Source organism: Manduca sexta, chromosome 28 (assembly GCF_014839805.1).
Source record: "Manduca sexta isolate Smith_Timp_Sample1 chromosome 28, JHU_Msex_v1.0, whole genome shotgun sequence".
Taxonomy (NCBI): Eukaryota; Metazoa; Arthropoda; class Insecta; order Lepidoptera; family Sphingidae; genus Manduca; species Manduca sexta.
In genome coordinates, this window is record NC_051142.1 from 11,747,220 (window position 1) to 11,768,137 (window position 20,918).

General features: G+C 34.2%; 2 protein-coding genes across 2 annotated transcripts; one reads left to right on the forward strand and one right to left on the reverse strand.

Annotated features, from left to right (window-relative positions):
* The first annotated feature begins 1,367 nt into the window (after positions 1 to 1,367).
* Positions 1,368 to 20,517, forward strand: LOC115442094 (protein takeout). The gene is made up of 5 exons (XM_030167065.2): positions 1,368 to 1,543; positions 7,875 to 7,966; positions 15,837 to 15,985; positions 16,886 to 17,019; positions 19,023 to 20,517. The coding sequence occupies exons 1-5, from the start codon at positions 1,489 to 1,491 to the stop codon at positions 19,319 to 19,321; spliced, it is 729 nt and encodes a 242-aa protein (XP_030022925.1). The 5' UTR covers positions 1,368 to 1,488; the 3' UTR covers positions 19,322 to 20,517.
* Positions 8,466 to 10,856, reverse strand: LOC115442089 (hyphally regulated cell wall protein 1). The gene is made up of 2 exons (XM_030167059.2): positions 10,749 to 10,856; positions 8,466 to 9,878 (listed from the first exon to the last, which is right to left on the reverse strand). The coding sequence occupies exons 1-2, from the start codon at positions 10,797 to 10,799 to the stop codon at positions 8,580 to 8,582; spliced, it is 1,350 nt and encodes a 449-aa protein (XP_030022919.1). The 5' UTR covers positions 10,800 to 10,856; the 3' UTR covers positions 8,466 to 8,579.
* Positions 20,518 to 20,918: the final 401 nt, after the last annotated feature.

A 20,918-nucleotide genomic window follows, 5' to 3' on the forward strand; every position in this document is an offset into this window, starting at 1 on the left:
CAGCTAGATGAAAATGTAAGTTAATATTAGGAGCATAGGAAGATTTTAAGGTTTCAATTTGTTTCAAATAATATTTCAGACCAGTTTCAATGTTTCAACTTGTTTCAAATATCCTTTCAGACCAGTTTCAATGTTTCAACTTGTTTCAAATATCCTTTCAGACCATTTCAAACGTCTCAACTTGTTTCAAATATCCTTTCAGATCAGTTTTGATGTTTCAACTTATTTCAAATATCCTTTCAGGCCAGTTTCAATGTTGTAACTTGCTTCAAATATCTCTTCAGCTCAATTTCAAGATCATCAATTTCAAACATGTCTGTCGCAATTAAAGTACCAGTTGATTATGCTGCAAACACATAATAATCTATAACACAATTCGGAAACTTCGCAATTGCAATAATAACACGTGCGAATATATCCAGGATAGCGGATGCGGATACGCAAGGGAAAATATGCCTTGTGGCGCAACCAACTTAGCACTCGTGTTTCACACGTATTCTGAACATGATGATACTATGTGTTACTTGCGGTTTCGCCTACTGTGATATTTCTTGGAATAAAAGTTCTGCTGTGTTATTTTTCTGTGGATAGGTCCTTCTTTGTGACAATCGGTTCAATGATGATTGATGATTTTACTTCAAAGTTCAAACAAACATCCAAATTTCAAAACAGCCTTTCAAACTTCTAATACTAAGATAATAGATTATTATCGTCATTTTCAAAAGCAAAGGCAATGACAGGTTTGCATAAGGCTTAATTATTCGCAAGCGCTAACAAAATTACAAGCAAGCTCAAGTTCAGCAAGCAAGTTATAAATACTCGTAAGTGACAATACTACAAGGACACAATAGAAAACATTTGCATGGCATTCGAAAAATTTATTAAAGCTGAATTAGTTCTTATTGTAATGAGTGCTAGTTTTAAGTATCAATTAATATTGAAAAGAATTACAGTAGCTATATAACTAATGTGTATAAATTAAATTGTGTGTTTTAGTTTAATAATAATATATATGTAAAAAAAACGTGTAAACACACTTCTTGGTAAGTATATAGTTTTAATCTTGATCTATGATAGTGATACCTGTGCCTATATTATTAGTTAAGAATATTCTAGAACGATGCATTAAAGTGGACTCCTATAGAATTGACTTAAAAATCTTCTTTTTTGCTAACAATGGTTTTGTTTTATTGATATACGTATAGTACATTGACATGCGATAACCATTTTAAACAACAATACACTTGAACTTATGTGTTCAATCAGATATTCGAACAGTCGTCGGAAGTATCTGAAATGGAATCAGACTATAGAATACAGAATAGGGCTGATGTACATTCACATGTCCTTAGTGGGTGGTGGTGGTGGTTGCCGATCGGTGGCAGTGGCGGCCCGGAGCGCGACCCGGCTGGCCGACACAGCGCTTCAATCGCTCTCCACACGCGCGCTTTGCGAAATCTTTACGTCAGTTGTGCAAGCTGTATAGAAATGTTGTCGACCACTGTACTCCTGTTTGTGCTGCATTTTGTTGCGGCTGATATTCGTAAGTTTGAATTAACGTATATTAGACTTTGTATTCTTCTAGGATTAGCATTGTAAAGTTTTCTTCTGTTACATACTCTTTACTGCGGTGTACTTTGTTTTATTTAAACGTGAATGGGAAATTGCGTATCTATAGCGGTTTTATGTCAGATTTCTTCATCGATTTCTTATGATGTCGAGGTGCTTGCTTACAAAATATTTACGTTGATACAACTTTTAGTTATTAAACGTGATGAAATGTTATTGGAATATTTGGTTTATAAGAAAGTAAAGTTAAGATAATTTAAATTATTATATATTGAATAAAGTGATGTGTGGATTGATGTATGCTAATGAGCTATTAATTATACAATAACTTAATAATTGTATGTCTTGATGTAAAGATAGGATTGTATAAGATAACATAACAATCGTAATATACAAAACTTTTAATTTCTCTTTGTACTTATATAGTTTTGTGCATTTAATTTTTATTGCGAATAAATTATCACTAAATAATTATTTCATGTTTGGTTACGTTACATTAACCGATATCAAATTTAAATTAATGCAATGTGACAATAGATCAACTTCTCTAAGCGTAATATGGAAAGGCCTATTCTAAAATAAAGTATGACAGTTTCGTCACACTAAAGTACGTCACAAGTCTAAACCTACGTAGAGATGTAATGCGACTCTGAGGAAATAAGAAGCAGTGTCCATCCTAGTTCACGCAACTCCGAGATAAATTTTGCATAGTGGATAAACATTTTTGGGAGTCGAGGTCGAACCCGTGGTCTTTGTTTTTTACTCGCTGCATCCATCCTGTTGTTCTCTCAATGCTGAGGATCGTGACCGCAGTAGGCTGAGTCTATAGAGTCTATGAGCGCCCTCCATCTTGGTTGGGTTGCAAAGGTTTAGTGATTTGTTCACTGCATTTAGCCGGTCGTCTCCCACGAGGGCGTACTCGCTGCATGCTGAAAAGGAAACTTCCATTCATTATAATGTAGCTAATTTTGTAGAGTGCACTTTAATAACTCTTGTTTAACATACAAACTTTTATCGTTTTATATTTTGCGTAGGTGTTAAGTAATTAATTTATACAGGATAGACTAAATTAATTTATATAAAGGAATGGAATAAAATATTGGGCAAAATGTTTGTTTACATTTTCAAATACAAATTATAATTCAATTAATCATAGGCTTTACGTCAATAAAACTATCGTCAATATATTTGGTAATTATTGCATTTTGGCATTGACCGGATTTTTTAAATGACTTGCAAATAATTCTTTTAATATTGTAAATGGAACAGTTTGTTAAGACTTTTGAATGTTCCAAGATGTTTGTTAAAAAAAATACAGAATTCGCTGAATGGCTTTGGATGACATTTTGATATACTGTTTTCTGAATAAACATAAAGTCTATATTTTATTCCAAAAAGTATACAGTAGGAATTTAACGTCGCGAAAGGCGTCACACGGGCGAAGCCGCGTGAAATATTAGCTACGGTTGCGTAAATTCATGAAATAATGCCCTTCGCTAGTGTGAAATCCGGCGGCGTTTTTTTAGGTATCTTTAAGACAATTTTTTTATGCAAAATAACCTCAATGTAAAGCCTGTGCAACAAGGCCTCGGGGCAAGTCAGACCTCTTCCCTTCAAATCACGGTTCCACTGCAATCCGATCTCCAGTTTGCCGTCATACCACCCTATAGATACGTCCCTATCTAGTAATAAAAAAAAACAATAAAATATTATTTCATTTATTTTATTACAATTTATACATTTTATCCTGTAAAGGCGGATTTAATGTCAGAGGCATTCTCTACCAGTCAACCTGAGAGATAAAAACATAGTAGGTGCACGTCAATACATTAAAACGTACCTAAACTATATTAAAGTAGTACACACGTACTACTTTACACTTTGACAGCAAAGTAAAAGAAAAAAAAAACGATTACAATCAATAAATTAATCACAATAAGCATAGTCATCATAACAAACAACATTCTTGGTAAAAGTAAAGTTTTGGCATTGACCCCATTTTCTTATGACTTGCAAATAATAGAACATCGACCGAGGCAAATTATATTGCGTATGTTTGTTCTTTATTTCTCGTTTGTTGATTCTTAATTAGTTTTAAATCGCTAACGATGTGGTAGACTAGTAATTATAAATAAATATGTAATAAAAACAATTTTACTATAAAAGTGCAATCCAACTGTGATGCATGTTGAGAATAAATAACTCACTTAAGTGTAAGCAGATGTAAATGTTGTTAATTGTTTCTTGTACAATTATTTCCGCATTTTAATTTCAATTAGGGCATAGGTTTAAAAGAGGCAGTCTAGTTTTAATGTAATTTAGTGCTTAAGACATGTTAATAATGATTGTGTTCTGTAATAAGCCTTTTGTTAAATAATAAAAAAAATACGTGTAATAAAATATGTTTTATGTATTATAGTTATTTTCATATTAATCATAGTAAGTATTTCTGAATTATAAACATCTAAAGCTATGCATAGTATATTGCGAATCTTAAAGGATGTGATGCTAATATTGCAAATCACGCATGACTGCCATAAAAATTAATTATGCATGCTATTCACAGTCAAGTAACCTCTGAACAGTTAGTAGAATATATATTTTTTTCACGACGCAAACAGAACTTATTATTTATTTTGCCTTTGTAGTCAACATAATCACCTTCATGATTAACTAATCAGTTGTATAAGATATTATCCAAACTTTTCCGACGCTTTAACCCTCTTAAAATAAATGTTATTGGCCCCAGTACTTTACGCCGACGCTGGATTGCAATGTAAAGCTACCCACAATATTCGATTCATTGGACATTTTCCTATCGGAATAATCTCAAACGATATAATCTTATCTTACTTACGTACTAATTTTATAAATGCAAATAGTTGGATGTTTGTTAAAAGTAAACGAAATAATGGATAAGATTTCGATGAAATTTTGCAAACGGATAGGCCTTGGCTTGCATTAACATACAGCGTAATTTTTACGCCGGTAATTTAGTCCCATTGGAAATATTTGAATTTTAAAATAGTTGGGGCTTATATCATACAGATGGTCCGTAGCTCGCTCGAGTGATTTTGTGCTATTGGAGCGGGAAGGCTTTTGAGACGGGCGAAGCTGCGTGCCTCACCTAGTGATAACTTAATTTTATTTCCATATTTTTTTATGAAATTTAATTTTTCTAACATTCGTTTAATATTTATTTTTTATTTTATTTATTTATTACATTAAATTATAAGATCTTACAGTTAACACTAATACGATCCTATAATATAATATTTAGTTTATGTGTAGATCAATAACTTTCACTCACTTCACCTGTCTCGTTACGAAAGCTTTGCATTTAGGCTTAATTTTAACTACTATAATTATATATATTATAAAATTTAAAATTGATTAAACGTGAATAAAAATATATTTTCCTTTTTAAGCAGATTGCGCGTATGGTGGAGTGTAACTTTGGGTACGATTAAAGTTCATATAAAGAAGGAGGGAAGAAAAATTATGTATATGTATAATATATGTTACATACAATATATTAAATTTTACGGTAGAATTTCGATGGATTAATTTAGATGCACTTTGTTTAAAATATGCAGAGATATTTGCGTTTATTTTATGTACTATGTCTATAGATTGTTTTCTCCACGCGTGCACTTCTCACGATTGCGCAGTGGTGCTCACTTTAGCTTACAAAATATACTTACGTTAAACCTAATACCCGTGTCGAATGTAAGTTTTAATCATAATAAACATTGGACATTTATAATTTTGTTGCGTGAAATAGTTTTAGGTTGTTGATTATGCTCACTGACTCAAGCATAAGGACATTAAATTTATTGTAACTTTATAAATAAAATTATGTTCTATTAATATTTTCCTGGCTTACTATTACAAGGTTCTATATTTTTTACATATTTTGCAAATATGACTTAATAATGTTCATCTTGGTATAAATTAGGAAAGTCAATAATTTATGGTTACTCGTTATATTTCGGAAGTATTGGAAGTTTTCCCTGGAAAAGAGAATCTTATGTTATATATATAATTCATTTTACAGATGTAATATAATATAGTAGCTTGTAATAGTGAGCCAGCTAATTGCCGTAAAAGAGAGTCTGGATTTTTTTATGTACTCTATATTTTTTTTATGTGTGTGTACCTCAGACGCTTTCAACTTGTTGTCAAGAAACATCACACTATTATAAAACCGACACTTGCTGAAATTATTGAAACACGTAACTTTTAGTGTTTCTATGTAACATTAGAGCACATGCCCAACTCTTAAATGAGTAAAAATACTTCTAAATCAGAGAACTTTACGAATGACTATTAAACTATGCGTGTTCGTAATAACAAATGACGGATATGTTAGCATTTTTTTTCATGGATTAGAAAAACATTATGTTAAAATAATAGTATTTTAAAAACATAATTAATTTAAACTCGGTTACCGGCACAATGCGGCCCTGTCGATGTAATGATGACATAACAAACGCACGCACATTGCGAATATAGAAACTTCTGTTTTACAGCCAACGTTATTTGGTCGCATTATACAGTTATAGGAAAACTGGCTTTGTGCACTATAATATATCCTGCGTACCTGGCTGATCTCCGTTGAGATTCGCCGCCATGGTCGAAATTCGGCTAGGAGGAGGTTATAGGAAAAAATCATTCCTATTTTCTTGTATTTTACATCATGGTCTCTTTAGCCTAGATTTGGGCATAGTCGTGCAGGATTTAAAGATTGTGGGAAAAAAATATATCAGTATATACCTACATTTAAATTGACTCGTTGGCATCCACTTGTTGCCGCAGTCCTGTGCTATAGTGTTTTGTAATTATGGCCATGTCATTGTCACGATGCTACCTCTGCCCGATCATGCATGGACAAGAGTGTATTGTATGCAATATACTCTTGTTGACTACGTGTTCGAACAGGGTAGGTATATTATACGTTATGTCTATCCTATGAGTGGTGTAGTAAAGTTTTCCAAAATGGAACCGGACTCAACATACCTATAGGTATATGTATGAATGCGGTCTGCAAATCATTCTAATGATAATTAGATTCTACATAAAGGAAGCCGGCAGGAATCGTGTTATATGGACCCTTCGCCACAGTTTCTATTGCCGCCGGGCAATTCCACATTTTCCATAGGTACAGTCATCCAAAAAAGTATCTGAACGAATTCAAAAATTCAAATTGTTTGTGTTTCCGTTACTGTATTAAGTAAGCCAATAGCGAGCGCCTAGTGGCTCTCATTTGTTCGATGGCTACATATTGTTTGTTCAAAAGGAAACCTTAATAAGAGGCGCGGGCACTGCTGTTTTCAGATTATTAAAAAGATCTTCCCACAATGTTTTGAATCCACGACAAATTCTGTAGATGGCTCACACACTAATTAAAATATTACGGCATTTAAAATGTGAATAATTGTTTTTTTGTAATTTTTCTTTGTCTACTAATGGCTTACACGCTTCAGTGCAGTTAAGGTAAGTTTAGGCGCTTCTTAGCGCTAAACTGATAGAAAAGGGTGTAGTACTAGTGGTGCTTTTACCTACACCTTTGGAGATATCAGGCAAGTGTGTGTGTGCGTGTGTATAAAATATATAAAAGTATTATAGTATAGTCAAATGATGTTCGCATATGCGTGACGTTGCGTCATTTACCAGTAGCCGGTGGTCATTGACTCTGTCGGATTGGAGTCGCGATTGAGCGAACAAAACTGACCTAAGGAATTATGCATCGAGTAAAAGTGTTACAAATGGACACGTTAATATAATACAAGAAAGGCTAGCAAGGGCGACTTGTAACAAGACTAGATTTTTTTTCATAAATTTACTAAATATTGATTTAATATACAGCGTCAGTAGTCTAAGTTTTTTAGCCAGAAAGAGAATGGCGTCTTTAAGAAGTTAGGTTCTGTATACTACAAAGTATACATTTTAAAACGCACTTTTCACGCTGAAAAGTTTGTTTGTTTATTTGAACGCCCTAATCTCGGGATCTACGTACCGGTTTTGATTAAAAAAAAAAAATGTTGGATAGCCCATTTATCATATATTCCTATTGAGAACTTCTGTGGCGGATGCTGCGTAATAAAGCTGAAGTGTTTATTTGTTTGGACGCGGTAATCTTTGATTTTGTTTTTTTCATTACTGCCGGGAAAATATTTATATTGAAAAAATGTTCACTCAGGCCGAACTGCAGGCAAAAGCTAGTAGTAAATATTCTGGCTCCTTCTTTTTAAAATAAATATTATACATTATAAGAATATTCAATAGAAATGTGTTTTTTGCAGCGTCATACATCAAGGTGTGTCAGCGTAACGACCCTAATGTGGACAAGTGTATCATAAACTCCGTCGATCAACTGCGGCCTAAAATGATAAACGTGAGTACAGTTATTGCATATTATAGAACACAGACTAGGAACGGCGAAATTTTATTGATAATGCCATTATTTCTGAAAACAATATTATGCGCCGGTATCGAGTCCACCTTTAGGCGATCTTTTTTACGTCTCAACTATATTTTTGTTCGCATATTCACTCAAATAGTTGGCGTGCCTGAATTATTTTGTCACGTGGCAATCCACGCAACAAAATAATTCAAATAGCCAGCCTACTGGACATAATAAGACTTAACATGTTATGTCTTAGGATAGCGAGCGCAGTGGAATACCTAACAATACATTGTAATTTAAGGTTATGGGTGGTGTTTCTACTGTTTATAGCTGGTCATATCGTTTACCATCAAGCGAACGGCAAGCTCGTCTTATCATACAAAGCGATAAAAAAACGTGGAATTTATTCCCCGTTACTGCTTTAGACTAAATGAATGAAACTCTGTTTTCATATAAAACTAGCGCAGTTAATGTAAATAAAAGAATGTTCGTTGTAGCACAATATATTACAATCGAAAACACGTTAAGCTACATAATTCCATTTTTGTTATAATATATGTTATAATTTAATTAAAATAACTATCCTAACTAGCTAGTGTTGTTACTTTTTTCCGCCTTCTGTGACTTTGTCTTTTGCTGGCGTGGCATCCGAATCCTTCGGTCTAGTAGATGAACCATCACCACCATCACCGCTGTTACTATCGTCAACTTTATCTGCATCTTTGCCTTTTGCTGCTGCGGCTGCTGCACTCGCTGCAGCTGCTGATGTTCCGTCACCGTCGCTAGTTTTGTCACCATCATCACCACTACCAACCCCTTTGTCTTTTGCTGCGGCGGCAGCGGCACTTGCGGCTGCGGCTGATGATCCATCACCATCTTTGTGATCGTCATCACCACCACTACCACTCGCAGCGCTGGCAGCACCCGTTGCTTCAGATCCATCACCAGACGTTCCATCTCCGGAGGTTCCATCATCCGAAGATCCTTTATCAGGTGATCCATCATCTGTTGATTCATCACCTGTCGATTTGCTGTCTGCTGGTCCTCCATCAGATAAACCATCATCAGACGAATCTGATTTAGATGATCCACTGTCAGATGGTTCACTCTCACTTGTCTCCTCATTTGATGATCCGCCACTAGATGGCGCATCGCTAGCCGACCCTCCCCCTGATGAACCTTCATCAGAGGCACTGCCCAATGAAGTATCGCTTGAAGGTTCACCTTCTTTATATCCACTCGAGGAAGAACCGTCGCCAGATGATCCTGCACTGGTAGATCCACCTGACGAAGCGCTACTAGATCCTTCTGATGATCCATCCGCTCCTTCAGCACCAGTAGCAGCGTCTGCTACACCTTTAGCATTCGACACTAAGGAATTGGTTGTTATAATCGGTTCACCGGATTCATCTTTTTTATCAGTTTCCACTAGGTAAACCTTTACAAATACGGTCATATTCGAATCTGGAGTTGTTGATGTTGAGGATCCTATGACTTTAATACCCTTTTCGGTATCATCGATTGACGAATTAGATGATGTTGTTATATATCCAGATTTATCGTTCGCGTCAGTAGACTTTTGTTTATCGTTGACGAAAACATCTACATTCAAGGTTTCGTTTTTAACCATTTGGCCATCGGTTTGATACTGGCAATTTTTGTTCTTGCCAGTCATATCGATCAAAATGTTTGTTTTCCTGACTTTCGAACCCGTCGACGGCAATTGGAGGACCACAGCTGTTGGTTTTTTGCCATTTGGACATACTTTTTCTTGGCATTGTGTAGAGATGTTTGTACCTTCCTCATTAGGGCCGGTGAAAAATGTCAAAGAGCGTAAAGGTATTTGCAATTTCACTACCGTGTTTTCCTTCTCTATCGCACGAGCTTGATACACGTCGCACTAAAATAAAAAAGTTTATTTTAAAAACACAAATTGTAATATCAACACCCTTTACTTATTTTAATAATTTGAATTTACTCATAGGCGTTTTAATATCCACGCAGAATATTAATTTTAATTATGTAAATCCTTATATTATGATTGTCGAAAAAGTATTTTGAAAATTCATTGTTACAGTAAAATAATGTAATATCCAGCTCGTTATTAGATATAATTTAATAAAAGATTTAAAATAAGATAAAAAAAAAATCGGACTTCATCATGGTTTTTTATATCATAATTTTATTATCCCCGACGTTTCAAAGACTTTGCAGTCTCTATGTTTAGGGGCCAGTTGTATATATATTAGTCTGGTCACGGGGGGACCGAGGTGGTTGTCGTTTAGCAAGTCAAAGTTACAATATCTACCTACATTTTATATTTTTTTTTGCCATTGTAGGTTCGATGTATGCAAAATAAGCTCACAGTGTCTTGAATTTTGGCAGCCGGTCTTTTAGGTTCCGATTTAATTAAGCTTGTGCAAGTGTCCAACCATTTTCTCTATTGAAATATGAAGGCTTTTTAATTACAATAGCCTCGCGAATTATCCTAGAAATCTTTGTTCCTTTAACTTTTAACTGTAGACTTTATATAGCGTCATCGAATATAGTTTAGTATAATTGTGAAATGTAGGTAGTATTGTAACTTTGACTTTTTGGACGACCAACATCTCAATCCGCTTCGTGAACATGAGTGCTAGGAAGCTTCGAAACGTCGGGAGTAAATTATAATACCAAATATCGCGATTAAATTTGAAAAATCGTTTTATTTTATTATGAAAATTTTGCCTAAAAATAAGAAACACATAAATGTAAAAACTAGAATATTTACCTGGAGTAGGCACAGATACGAAACAAACACAGCTAATCGAACCAACCCCATATTTCTATGTTACAATACTGTGGTCGTAATGCTTAGCAAACCTTTTTATACAACCCACGAAGTTACTGATAGAATAATAGTCATTTTCGTCATACATTCATTGTTTTCTTGTATAGCCGGAGGAAGCACGTACCACTCATTATAGTTAGTGATAACAGATTCCGTGAAAATATCAGGTGCCTTAATATATTTGATTTATGACCTATGAAAAATAAGATCACTTGTTTGTGTGCTATTTGCTAAATGTTTACTGTTGTAAAGCGTATTCTTCAGCTGTATTCTAGATTTGTAAACAAATATCTAATTATTTGTCAAATATATCTTTACTATTCAGGTACTGTGGCTCAGTAACGTTTCAAATGAAATTCTAATAATAAAATAATACATATATAATCAATAATACCTATATATCATGTATTTTACGTAATATGTGTCGGTTTTATACAAATAGATATAATTGATAGGATATATCGTTACATATTTGTTTACCTTTCTGTAAAAAGCCTTAATAAGGCATACCCTATAGATTGAAACGGCTTACTTGGTTCAACTCAGTTATTCTAAGAATTGTTTTGTTTTGACGTTTGCGATATTATTGTATTGCGTCTTACTCTATAGTTTATCGTTTAATAAATAACATGTGACATTAGACAATTCACAAGTAGATGAATACTCTACATAAAATATATTTAATTTGCTATTATTCGCTTCAGTTTCCTTAGAAAAGATTATTTTATCCGTTAGTAAGGACAAGGGTCCTTATTCCGTCTACGCAGGTATATCAGTCTTTTTACATTTACTAGGGTTCTAACCGAAAGATAGCATTAATAACCTATAGATAAAAGAGTCAAGCAATCCCCTATTTACCTGTACTCCTATTACCCTAACTCGTAAAGCTATCCTTCGCTTAGAATGCCTTGAATTATAAAAAGACTGTTTCGCCCCCGTAGACGAAGTTAGGCCCCCTGACTCTATGTAATTCTATTAATTTGTGTCAAGTATATATTATTATTTAGGAAAATGAGTTCATAATATATGTACAATATACACTTAGGTTTATAACATTTACTCATAGTATTGCACAAGTTATTGATAGCCCCAAAATACTAACAAAGTGTTTTACATTGACACGTAATGACGTAATTCAGATAGAATAGTGACACGTAAGTAAAAACACGTAAAATGTGTCACAATGTTTGGATATTTTTTTCAAATAAACGCAGAAACTGCTGAATGAGGACAAATTTGAACACACAAATAGACAAAGATCTTTTTAGCGGGCATAAAGACGTTATTGCTACCACCACTGGGGAACAGTTATGTTGGTTTCATTGCTCTTACGGCTCAATGTCGACGTTCGGGAGTATAGCACCTAGAGCATAGATCTGAGCGATCTGGCACACCATACAAAACCTGCGGTAGCTTTCTTCAGTAATAGACAAAGTCCTAGATTATCATAGATGCTACGTTTTATACCAAGAAAGTGGACATGGTGATAGTTACAAGTGTGGTCTTTCATATGAACAGTACTGCAAGCATAAACTAGAGTAACGATTCCCGACATGTCCGCCAAAATTGGGTTGTTATATTTGCTACTATGATTGTTACATGACGTGGTACGTGACGCACGTTTAATTGCTTCTCAGAATTGCTTGTAATTGCTAAAAAATGTACAATATCATTTAAGGTATATAATTAATTATTACCTTAATGTGTAAAATGACGTTCATAAGTGTTTTGATAACAACCTATTTTATGGGAATAAAACAGCGTTGATAGTGGACTGCCGAAACGAATGTCCGCAAGTTAAAAACCCAAGGGCACAAACCTCTAAATTTCCCGAAAAAAAATGTGTATTCTTTGTGAATTATCGCATGCTTTACCGGTGAAGGAAAACTTAGTGAAGAAACCTGCATACCTGAGAAGTTCTCTATAGGAATTTTGAGGGTGTGTGAAGTCTACCAAACCGCACTAGGCCAGCGTGGTGGACTAAGGTCTAATCCCACTTAGTAGTAGAGGAGGCCCGTGCCCAGCGGTGGGACAGTATACAGGTCTGTATTACATACTGTCCCATTGCAAATGTGTAATGTGTAAATTTATTGCACTAATACAGACCAAATAATATTTTGTTACTAATTTTGTTACTCTAATAAAAATACTAACATAAAATTATCAGTTGATTACCATGTTACCCACGCTGATGTGTAAACTCCGTTCGTTTATCGTATACGCATTTTCCATGATATTTGCTACAAAATCGTACTTAGAGCTGTGCACACTGCGCAGTTCTGAAAGTGTACGAAGTGTCGCAAGGAGCGAAGGGACAAACACACGAGAAATACTAAGCGAGGAGTTGTGTAAAATATAAGTAGGCTCCAGCCATATATCCTTGAGCTCTGAATTAGGGTGAATGGCCGTTCCGTTCTTTGAATTGAGAAAACTTGCAATACTAATAAATTTACGATATTTGATTAAGTATTATACAGTCTATCGGAAAGGCTTTTTGCATCTGATTTTTATCAATTAATGAGCAGTACAGGTTGCTTCTTCTTATAAGTTATATATATTTATTTAATTGCCTTCATTACTTTCACCGCAAGGCGGAACATGGAAGTCGTTCATTTGATGATAGCGTCACGATGACTATGGCCCATTGCTAAGTCAACCAGAATAATCATTAAAAAAATTGCGCGGAATAGAATATTAACTTTAAGGTACATTTCATTCTAAAAATTCAAAACTTGCAATGAATTTTAAGCCAAAATACATCCCAGAATTTAGTATATAAGTTGAATGACGAGAGGAGCATGACCTTCGTCTGATGTTAAGTGATATGACTGTCTATAAACAGTAGAACTACCATAGAGAACTTTGAATTACAAAGCACTGCGTGGCACTCTACTGCACTCGTCACCCTGAGATAAGATGTTGAGTGTCACAATGGACAGTAGTTATGCTCGCTATATTATCCTTCTAAACGCACCACAACAGTGAAAACACACTGCTGCTTGGCGGTAGATAGGCAGTAAAGTGTTTATGTCTTACATGTTCATACATCATGTTATACTCCTCTTTAATTCCATCACTACGGAAAATCAATCACGGAACAAAACGTGAAGAGAATTGCTAATTATTGTATTGTATTTTATCTAAGTTTTATCAGATTGTAAATACTAAAGTAGAAAATGAGTATGATACAGTCACTTAGACATTATGATCGCGTTGTCATATTCAATCAGTACAGGAAATCTATCAAGATATCCAATGACGTGACGTGCATTACTAATTATAATGTGTTTTACGCGATTTACTCTAATAGTTGGAAAATTGTATTTAGTGATTGCCTTGTTTTACACAATGTCACATATTTCATTACATTGTGAAGATGTTTGATAATGCAAAGCGGAATTAATGGTTTGGAAATCTTTAGGGGAGCCCTATCATCATCAGCCGCAGGATATCCAGTGCTGAACATGGGTCTCCCCCAAAGATTACCAGATCCAGCTATTGTAAACTCGTATCTAATGACCAGCGACTTTTATAGGGGAGCCCTATATTTGAACTCCAGAAGTTTCTTGCTATATTTTATACAATGTTTGGGATAATTTGTTAAATAATCCATTATAATATCAAGGCCATAAATCACGACTTACCTTGATGGCAGTCGTGAGGGCACAGGGACGCAATGGAAAATATTTGCTCAAAGTAATGAAAGTGTGTTATTGTCAGATATTTCATAACGGACACCAACTGTGTTAAGATGATATCTATAAAAATTAAATAAGATTTTTAAATGATCAATCAAGAATCAAGTAGCTGTTTATTACTTTTCCCTTGGTTTTATGTGACTCGATATGATTAATTTGAGTATAAAGAAGAAAAATGACAGTTATTAGATACCTCCCGCAAATGTGAATATAAAATAACTGAAAATATTGTCTTATACTTATTTGAATCAACTTCATTATCCTGCTCATTAAAAAGTCTTATTCAATTAAAATTGTTTTAATTTTATTACCAAATATCCTGTATTTGGCTATTTGTTGACACATATTTTTTTAAGTAATAATATTTGAACGTATGAAACTGAAAAAATCGTGCAGATTGTATCTCGAACTTTCGTGTATGTGGTTTGAGGTAAACGGACGTACGTTTTGTAATCATCCGAGACGTCAGATTACAACATAAAGGTTGTTTATTTCACGCAAAATGTTTTGCGTCAATATTTATTTATGCCTAATTACAAAATCATTGCGTTTCACACGTTTCATTTCATACTTGCTTGAGTTATCCAGGTATTCAAAAGCGATAGACCGTCGTTCATTACATTCTTAGAGCATTTTAACATCAGTTGGAGATCTGAATCCAAAAATATATCCTATGTATGTGTTAAAAGCGGCTGACTATCAGACTTGGCCGCCCACTCCTTTTTAGCTAGCTTTTGAACTGAACTGAATTTACTAGTAATAATTGTCTGCGATTAGGTTTGTACAGAATTAAACGGTTTTGACAAAGTTTAACAGTGTGTTTGTTTAAAAAGGTTAAAGAACAAACAGGCATATTTATATTATTTCAATTATCTGTTTTTGGGATTGGATTTGGCCAACTTAAGCATAAGTCGGTCTTAGAGTTTGCTTGCTCATATTTAAGATCATATAGATAAGTACTATAGACACCCTCTTGAGGCAATTTTTGTGCACATGGTCTGCATACGGCATGTACGAACATGCACGAGGGTTTTTTGTCGTGGTCCTAGCCATACAGTTCAATGTGTATTGTTTGTATACTATCATTGACGCCTAAAAGGGTCTGCGAATATTTTCCAATGCTTTTCCCCTGCGCTAATCCTAGGTATTCCCATCCTTTCACCGTTGCCTTCCCCAGTCTACCCCAGGCGTTTGCAGTCGCCAATCCGGGGGATTCCAGTATCCCATTCGCCGGTTTCTCCCAGTGTCGACTGCAGGGATGCCTACACAAAAAGGCATTAATATAGTAGGACCAATAAAGCGCTAAAACCCATTTGTTCTTATTTTCCAGGGTATACCAGAGCTAAATGTGCCCGGCATAGAACCGCTGAGCCTCGGTCAGATTGCGCTGGCCCGCGGACCCCAGGGTGCGAAGCTGACTGCGGTGGTTAATGATGTGAAGGTCACTGGACCCAGTAACTTCATCATCGAGGAACTGAAGTACGTATTAACATGTACGATATCAAATTAATAAACGTTTTCTACTTTACGAGCAGGAAGTATTGCACGCTATGATGAGTGGGATAGCAATCTAAAGTATTTCGTACCCAGTGGCTATGTAGGGTTCTAGGGGAGATTAGTAAGTTAGAAGTACCTAGAGTAAAATATGAAAACAGTATTTCATGTGTGGAAGCAGTGTAAGGTTCGCACAAGAAAGAAGAGCCCTTTACTCAGCAGTAGGTGGATACGGACTGATTAGATAGATAGACAGATAGATTTAATGTGTTACACTTCACGCGGGAGCTACGAGCAATCGCACTAGGAGTTGCTAATGTCAGAATCATAGATTTTCAAGATGAAGATGTCGCAAGCATAATATTTAATTATGCTTGCGACATCTTCATTTACGAGATTTATTTCCCAAGGTCAAATGTTGACACGTCAACATTTGACCTTCGGAAATAAATCTCGTCTCGTGTAGAATACAGATGGATGTCTTTTGTTCATAATAACTTTACTTAGAGTAAAACACGTGTTTAGAATAATTATATGGTCATTTTTATAGACCATGGACGAATGACAGATAACTGACTAGTTAACATACAAAGTAAAGGCGTAGTTAGAAGTTACTTTGATGTGATTTAGTTGCAATCGATGAGTTGCAGTCACAGTTTCAAACGTGATAAATACAAAAATGAAAAAAAATATATATATCTTCAATTTTATTTTTGGATAAAAGAAATTTTTTGATTTAATTAATAATTTAAAACTTTTTAATATTTACATATTTTGTAAAAGTTGCATTTATAAAAACTAAACTCACTAATTCGATTGTACATTGAAGTAATGGTCTGACTTTCGTTCGTTTGCATATACTATTTAAAAACTTATTAATTCCAGGTCTGACTTGGATAACAATCGGTTCGACTTCAAACTGCTGTTGCCAAAGCTAGACTTCAACGGAAAATACAAGATGGACATACAAGTATTGCTGCTGAGGCTTCAGGGCAGAGGGAACATCACGGGGACTTTTAGTAAGTATAATTTTTTGTAAATATTTGCACAAACATCACGCCTTTATGTCCGAAGAGAGGTAGTCAGAGGTGCAACCGGGGTACCTACCTACATTACGCCAAGAGTGTGCTGTCCACTGGTGGGCGATCCTATCGCTGCATGGAGAGCATATTCTAGACTGTGCAGAAAACCGCAAATTTCAATGTTCCCGGTCCGGGATTTAATTTTAGATTACAATTTGTGACTAAGAACATTATAGCACACTTTCTTCGTTATTAATTTTCAATACCTAATACATTCATTTGAATGGTTCTCTGTCCATCTGTTTATGCATTAATAATAGCTTTAAAAAAGAGCAAAGGTCAGTTAAAAAATTATGTGTTCAAAGGAAAATTTTTGGATTGAATATGTTACGGAGTTACGGAGCCCTATTCCGTCTATAAGGGCGATTTCGTCTTTTTGAATTTATGGGTGTTCTGATAGTAGAACAGCTTTAATAGTTATAAAGGTAGATGGGAGTTTTGTTGCCTCTTTTACCTATAAGGCCAACAAAGCTGTCCTTCGATTAGATCACACTTAATTGCAAAGAGAGGGATATCACCCTTAGACGGAATAGAACTGACTATATTGTCTTCTAAATGCTTGAAATTTATTTTTAAGTTTCGAGCTTTATCTACATTTATGCCTAAATCATAGATTCCTGTTTATTTTCATTGTAATCCAGAAGTATAAGTGTCATGTTAAATTTAAATGCAAGAAATCAGTTTCTGATTTATACTTACCTTGATATTGATTTTTTATAGCACTATATGCATCTAACGCTAGTAATGTATCATATAACGTAATACATACAATCAAAGCGTAATACAAACTGTTGGAATGATAACTGTGTCAAGATCAATTGTGTGTGTTGCATAAGTTGTTACGTTCTGAGCGAGTTTTCGTGCGAGTGGAGTTCGAAGAAAACTCGAAAGTGTATAAAATTTACTGGTAATGCAAATAGTTGTAGGGTTATTTGTTATCTGTGGCAGCTCGTAGTGCTTTGCATTTAGAATGTACTTTTGGTTGCGAGGGATACGGTTGCGTGCACTTGCGCATCCGACGACATTTGATTTCAGGGAGAGAGTCGAATGGCAGGGTTTTAGTCAGTAGGATGGTTTATACCGGCTAGTCCGGTAGAAATCCGTAAACGGTTTCCCCGCGATAAAAAAAACCGGATGCAATCTTGGTGTGAAATAGGCACCAAGAACAGTCTTATATTTTTTGACGCCAACATATATTTTATGTATAAATCTTATTATAATCCTTAATATAAATATTTTTACGTTTTTATTTATTATACTTCTCGGATTTATTTATTGTGGTGACATCTAGTGACATACAACTGAACTACTGCCTTAAAGCAGACATTTATTGTAAAAAAACAAAAGTATCCATTTGATAACCGTTAAACAACAATATGAATCCAGTCTATGAATCCAGTAATGTGCCTTGAAGTTGTTATTAAAATCACGATTGCAGAAGTTACGCTTTTAAATACATATTTCCATTACCCAATGTACAACTTTCTAAAATAACTTTAATTATTCCCGTGTTATATATTCCCACAGCTCAATTATTTTAACATCAATACGGTTTACCCTATTGATATTGTACATAATATTCTATATTTATTCTTGTAAATTGTATTATGTCACTGGGTGTAGCCATTCTCAAATCAAATTTAAGCATGCGGCATTATTAGGCTTGTAATATTAATTATTTAATAATTATTTTATACTTTAGTTTATAAGGTTTTAGAATACAAATGACCTTATTGAATTTTATTAGACAAGACATAGATAACATCTAAAACTTCAAACTGGAATATTTTTTTTCCAGACAATAGCTTTAAGACAAAATAATTCAGGGATTCGAATTCAGTAATTCAAAATAATTTTCGGCAATAGACACACAAAAAATATATAAATAAAAAATTTAATGTTAGATCGTCATTATTTGAACATTTATATCACATTTACAGAAGACTACGCCTGCAACGTCACAATGAGAGGACATAAGGAGACGCGCGGCGAAGACGAATATCTTCAATTTGACCCGTTCAAAGTAAAACTTCGCGTGGGTCAGTCATCTATCTACCTTACCAACCTCTTTGACGGTGATCCAGTACTGGGACCTGCTACAAACAGGGTCATCAATGAGAATTCCCAAGTCTTCCTACAGGAGATAAGTCCAGTTTTAGAACGGAGTCTGGCAGACTTGTTCACAGAAATGGCGAATAAAATAACATCGAAATTCACTTATAAAGAACTCTTCCCATGACGTGTCGCGTTTGATATAGGTGTAGATTATGGAGATAGATACAGTTTTTAATTTAGTATTGATGGCTTACGCAGACTTTTACGCATTGGAACAAGATCGCCGCGAAATAGATTAGTAATTGAGTGACTTATGTTAAATAACATAAAGTACGTAATTAATTAACACAATGATTCTACAAAATATTATTATGTATTGTATGTAAGTTATAACCTCGGAATAGAGAACAAATAGTAGGTGTCGGAAATATATCTGCAAAAAAATTTTGTGAATGGTATTTGATGTGTAGAAGTGGCTAAGTCTTTAAAAGTACAGATGCTGATGAAAAAGCAAATTCTGTTTTTTCAAGTACATTATTTGTATGAAATATACATAATATTGGTATTATTATGGAGTCTTTTGTATAAATGAAGCCATTAATGTTTTCAAGGGTATAAAACTTGGCACTCATGTTCATTTCAATAACTATCACCATCATTAGCTCCTAAATAATTTTTTTAACTGCATCCTGCAAACGTGATTCATATTCATTTTTCATTTCATTGTAGTAAATATATATAATTATTGCTTATCACATATTTTATTTTGAATTGAAAATAAGTTTTAGGTTTAACCGCAACTTCAAAAAATGTAATAGTAAGTTCATGTTGAAATTTATGGAATGTTAAGACGCTAGTATAGAGGCATCGGTTATTTAAGACAAGTATTAGTTAAGTATAATTTAAACATTAAAACTTTATGAAATAACGCCATTATCCATATACAAATAGCGAAAATTAAGATGAGCCAAGTATGTATCAGCTGTTTTATCTTGGTTATTAATTATCTGCAAAAATATGAAATCACGAATTATTTGTCGTTCATTATTGATTCTACTTTTGTTTCTCCTAAGATTTTATTCGTACAGATGATTTGTGAAGTCACAATATGATACATGGGTTGGTTTTGTATAATACTCTAATTATAATTAGGTATTCTATGTATACTTACTGTGTGCAGCTTTTGTTTGAGTAAAATATTAATACAACATTTCAGATGCAAAACAGGTTTATTGGTAATTCATAAAATAGTCTTGTCATCATAACATCGTGTTATTTTGTAAAGAATTTGTAAATAAAATGGTAAAAATTAAGTTTAAATATAAGAATTGTTTATAATATTCTAGTTATGTTTATTAAATATTAATCATGCCATTGAAACTGTAAGTTTTATTTGTCGTTATGTTTCGAGTATAATATTATTCAGTAGTTGTTACTCGCTGCTTTGCCTGCGTGAGAGGTCTTTCCTGCTACAGAAGTCTATAAACTCTATACAAAGCCAGTGCCGTCTATTTAAAGAAGCAGATAAAAATTTTAGTCGTGGTGGGTCAGCTTCAATAAGAGTCCATTTATTGCAGCGTAAACTTTATTGCATTTAACAACTAACTTAAGATAAGTACACTCGCGCGTCGACGCGACGTGACCAATCTGGAGGTATATTCTTTTGAATAAAAAAAGTATTTTCCAAATCGGTCCATAAATCAGCGAGTTCAGAGGTAACAAACATTAAAAAAAAAACATACATGTCGAATTGATAACCTCCTCTTTTTTTTGAAGTCGGT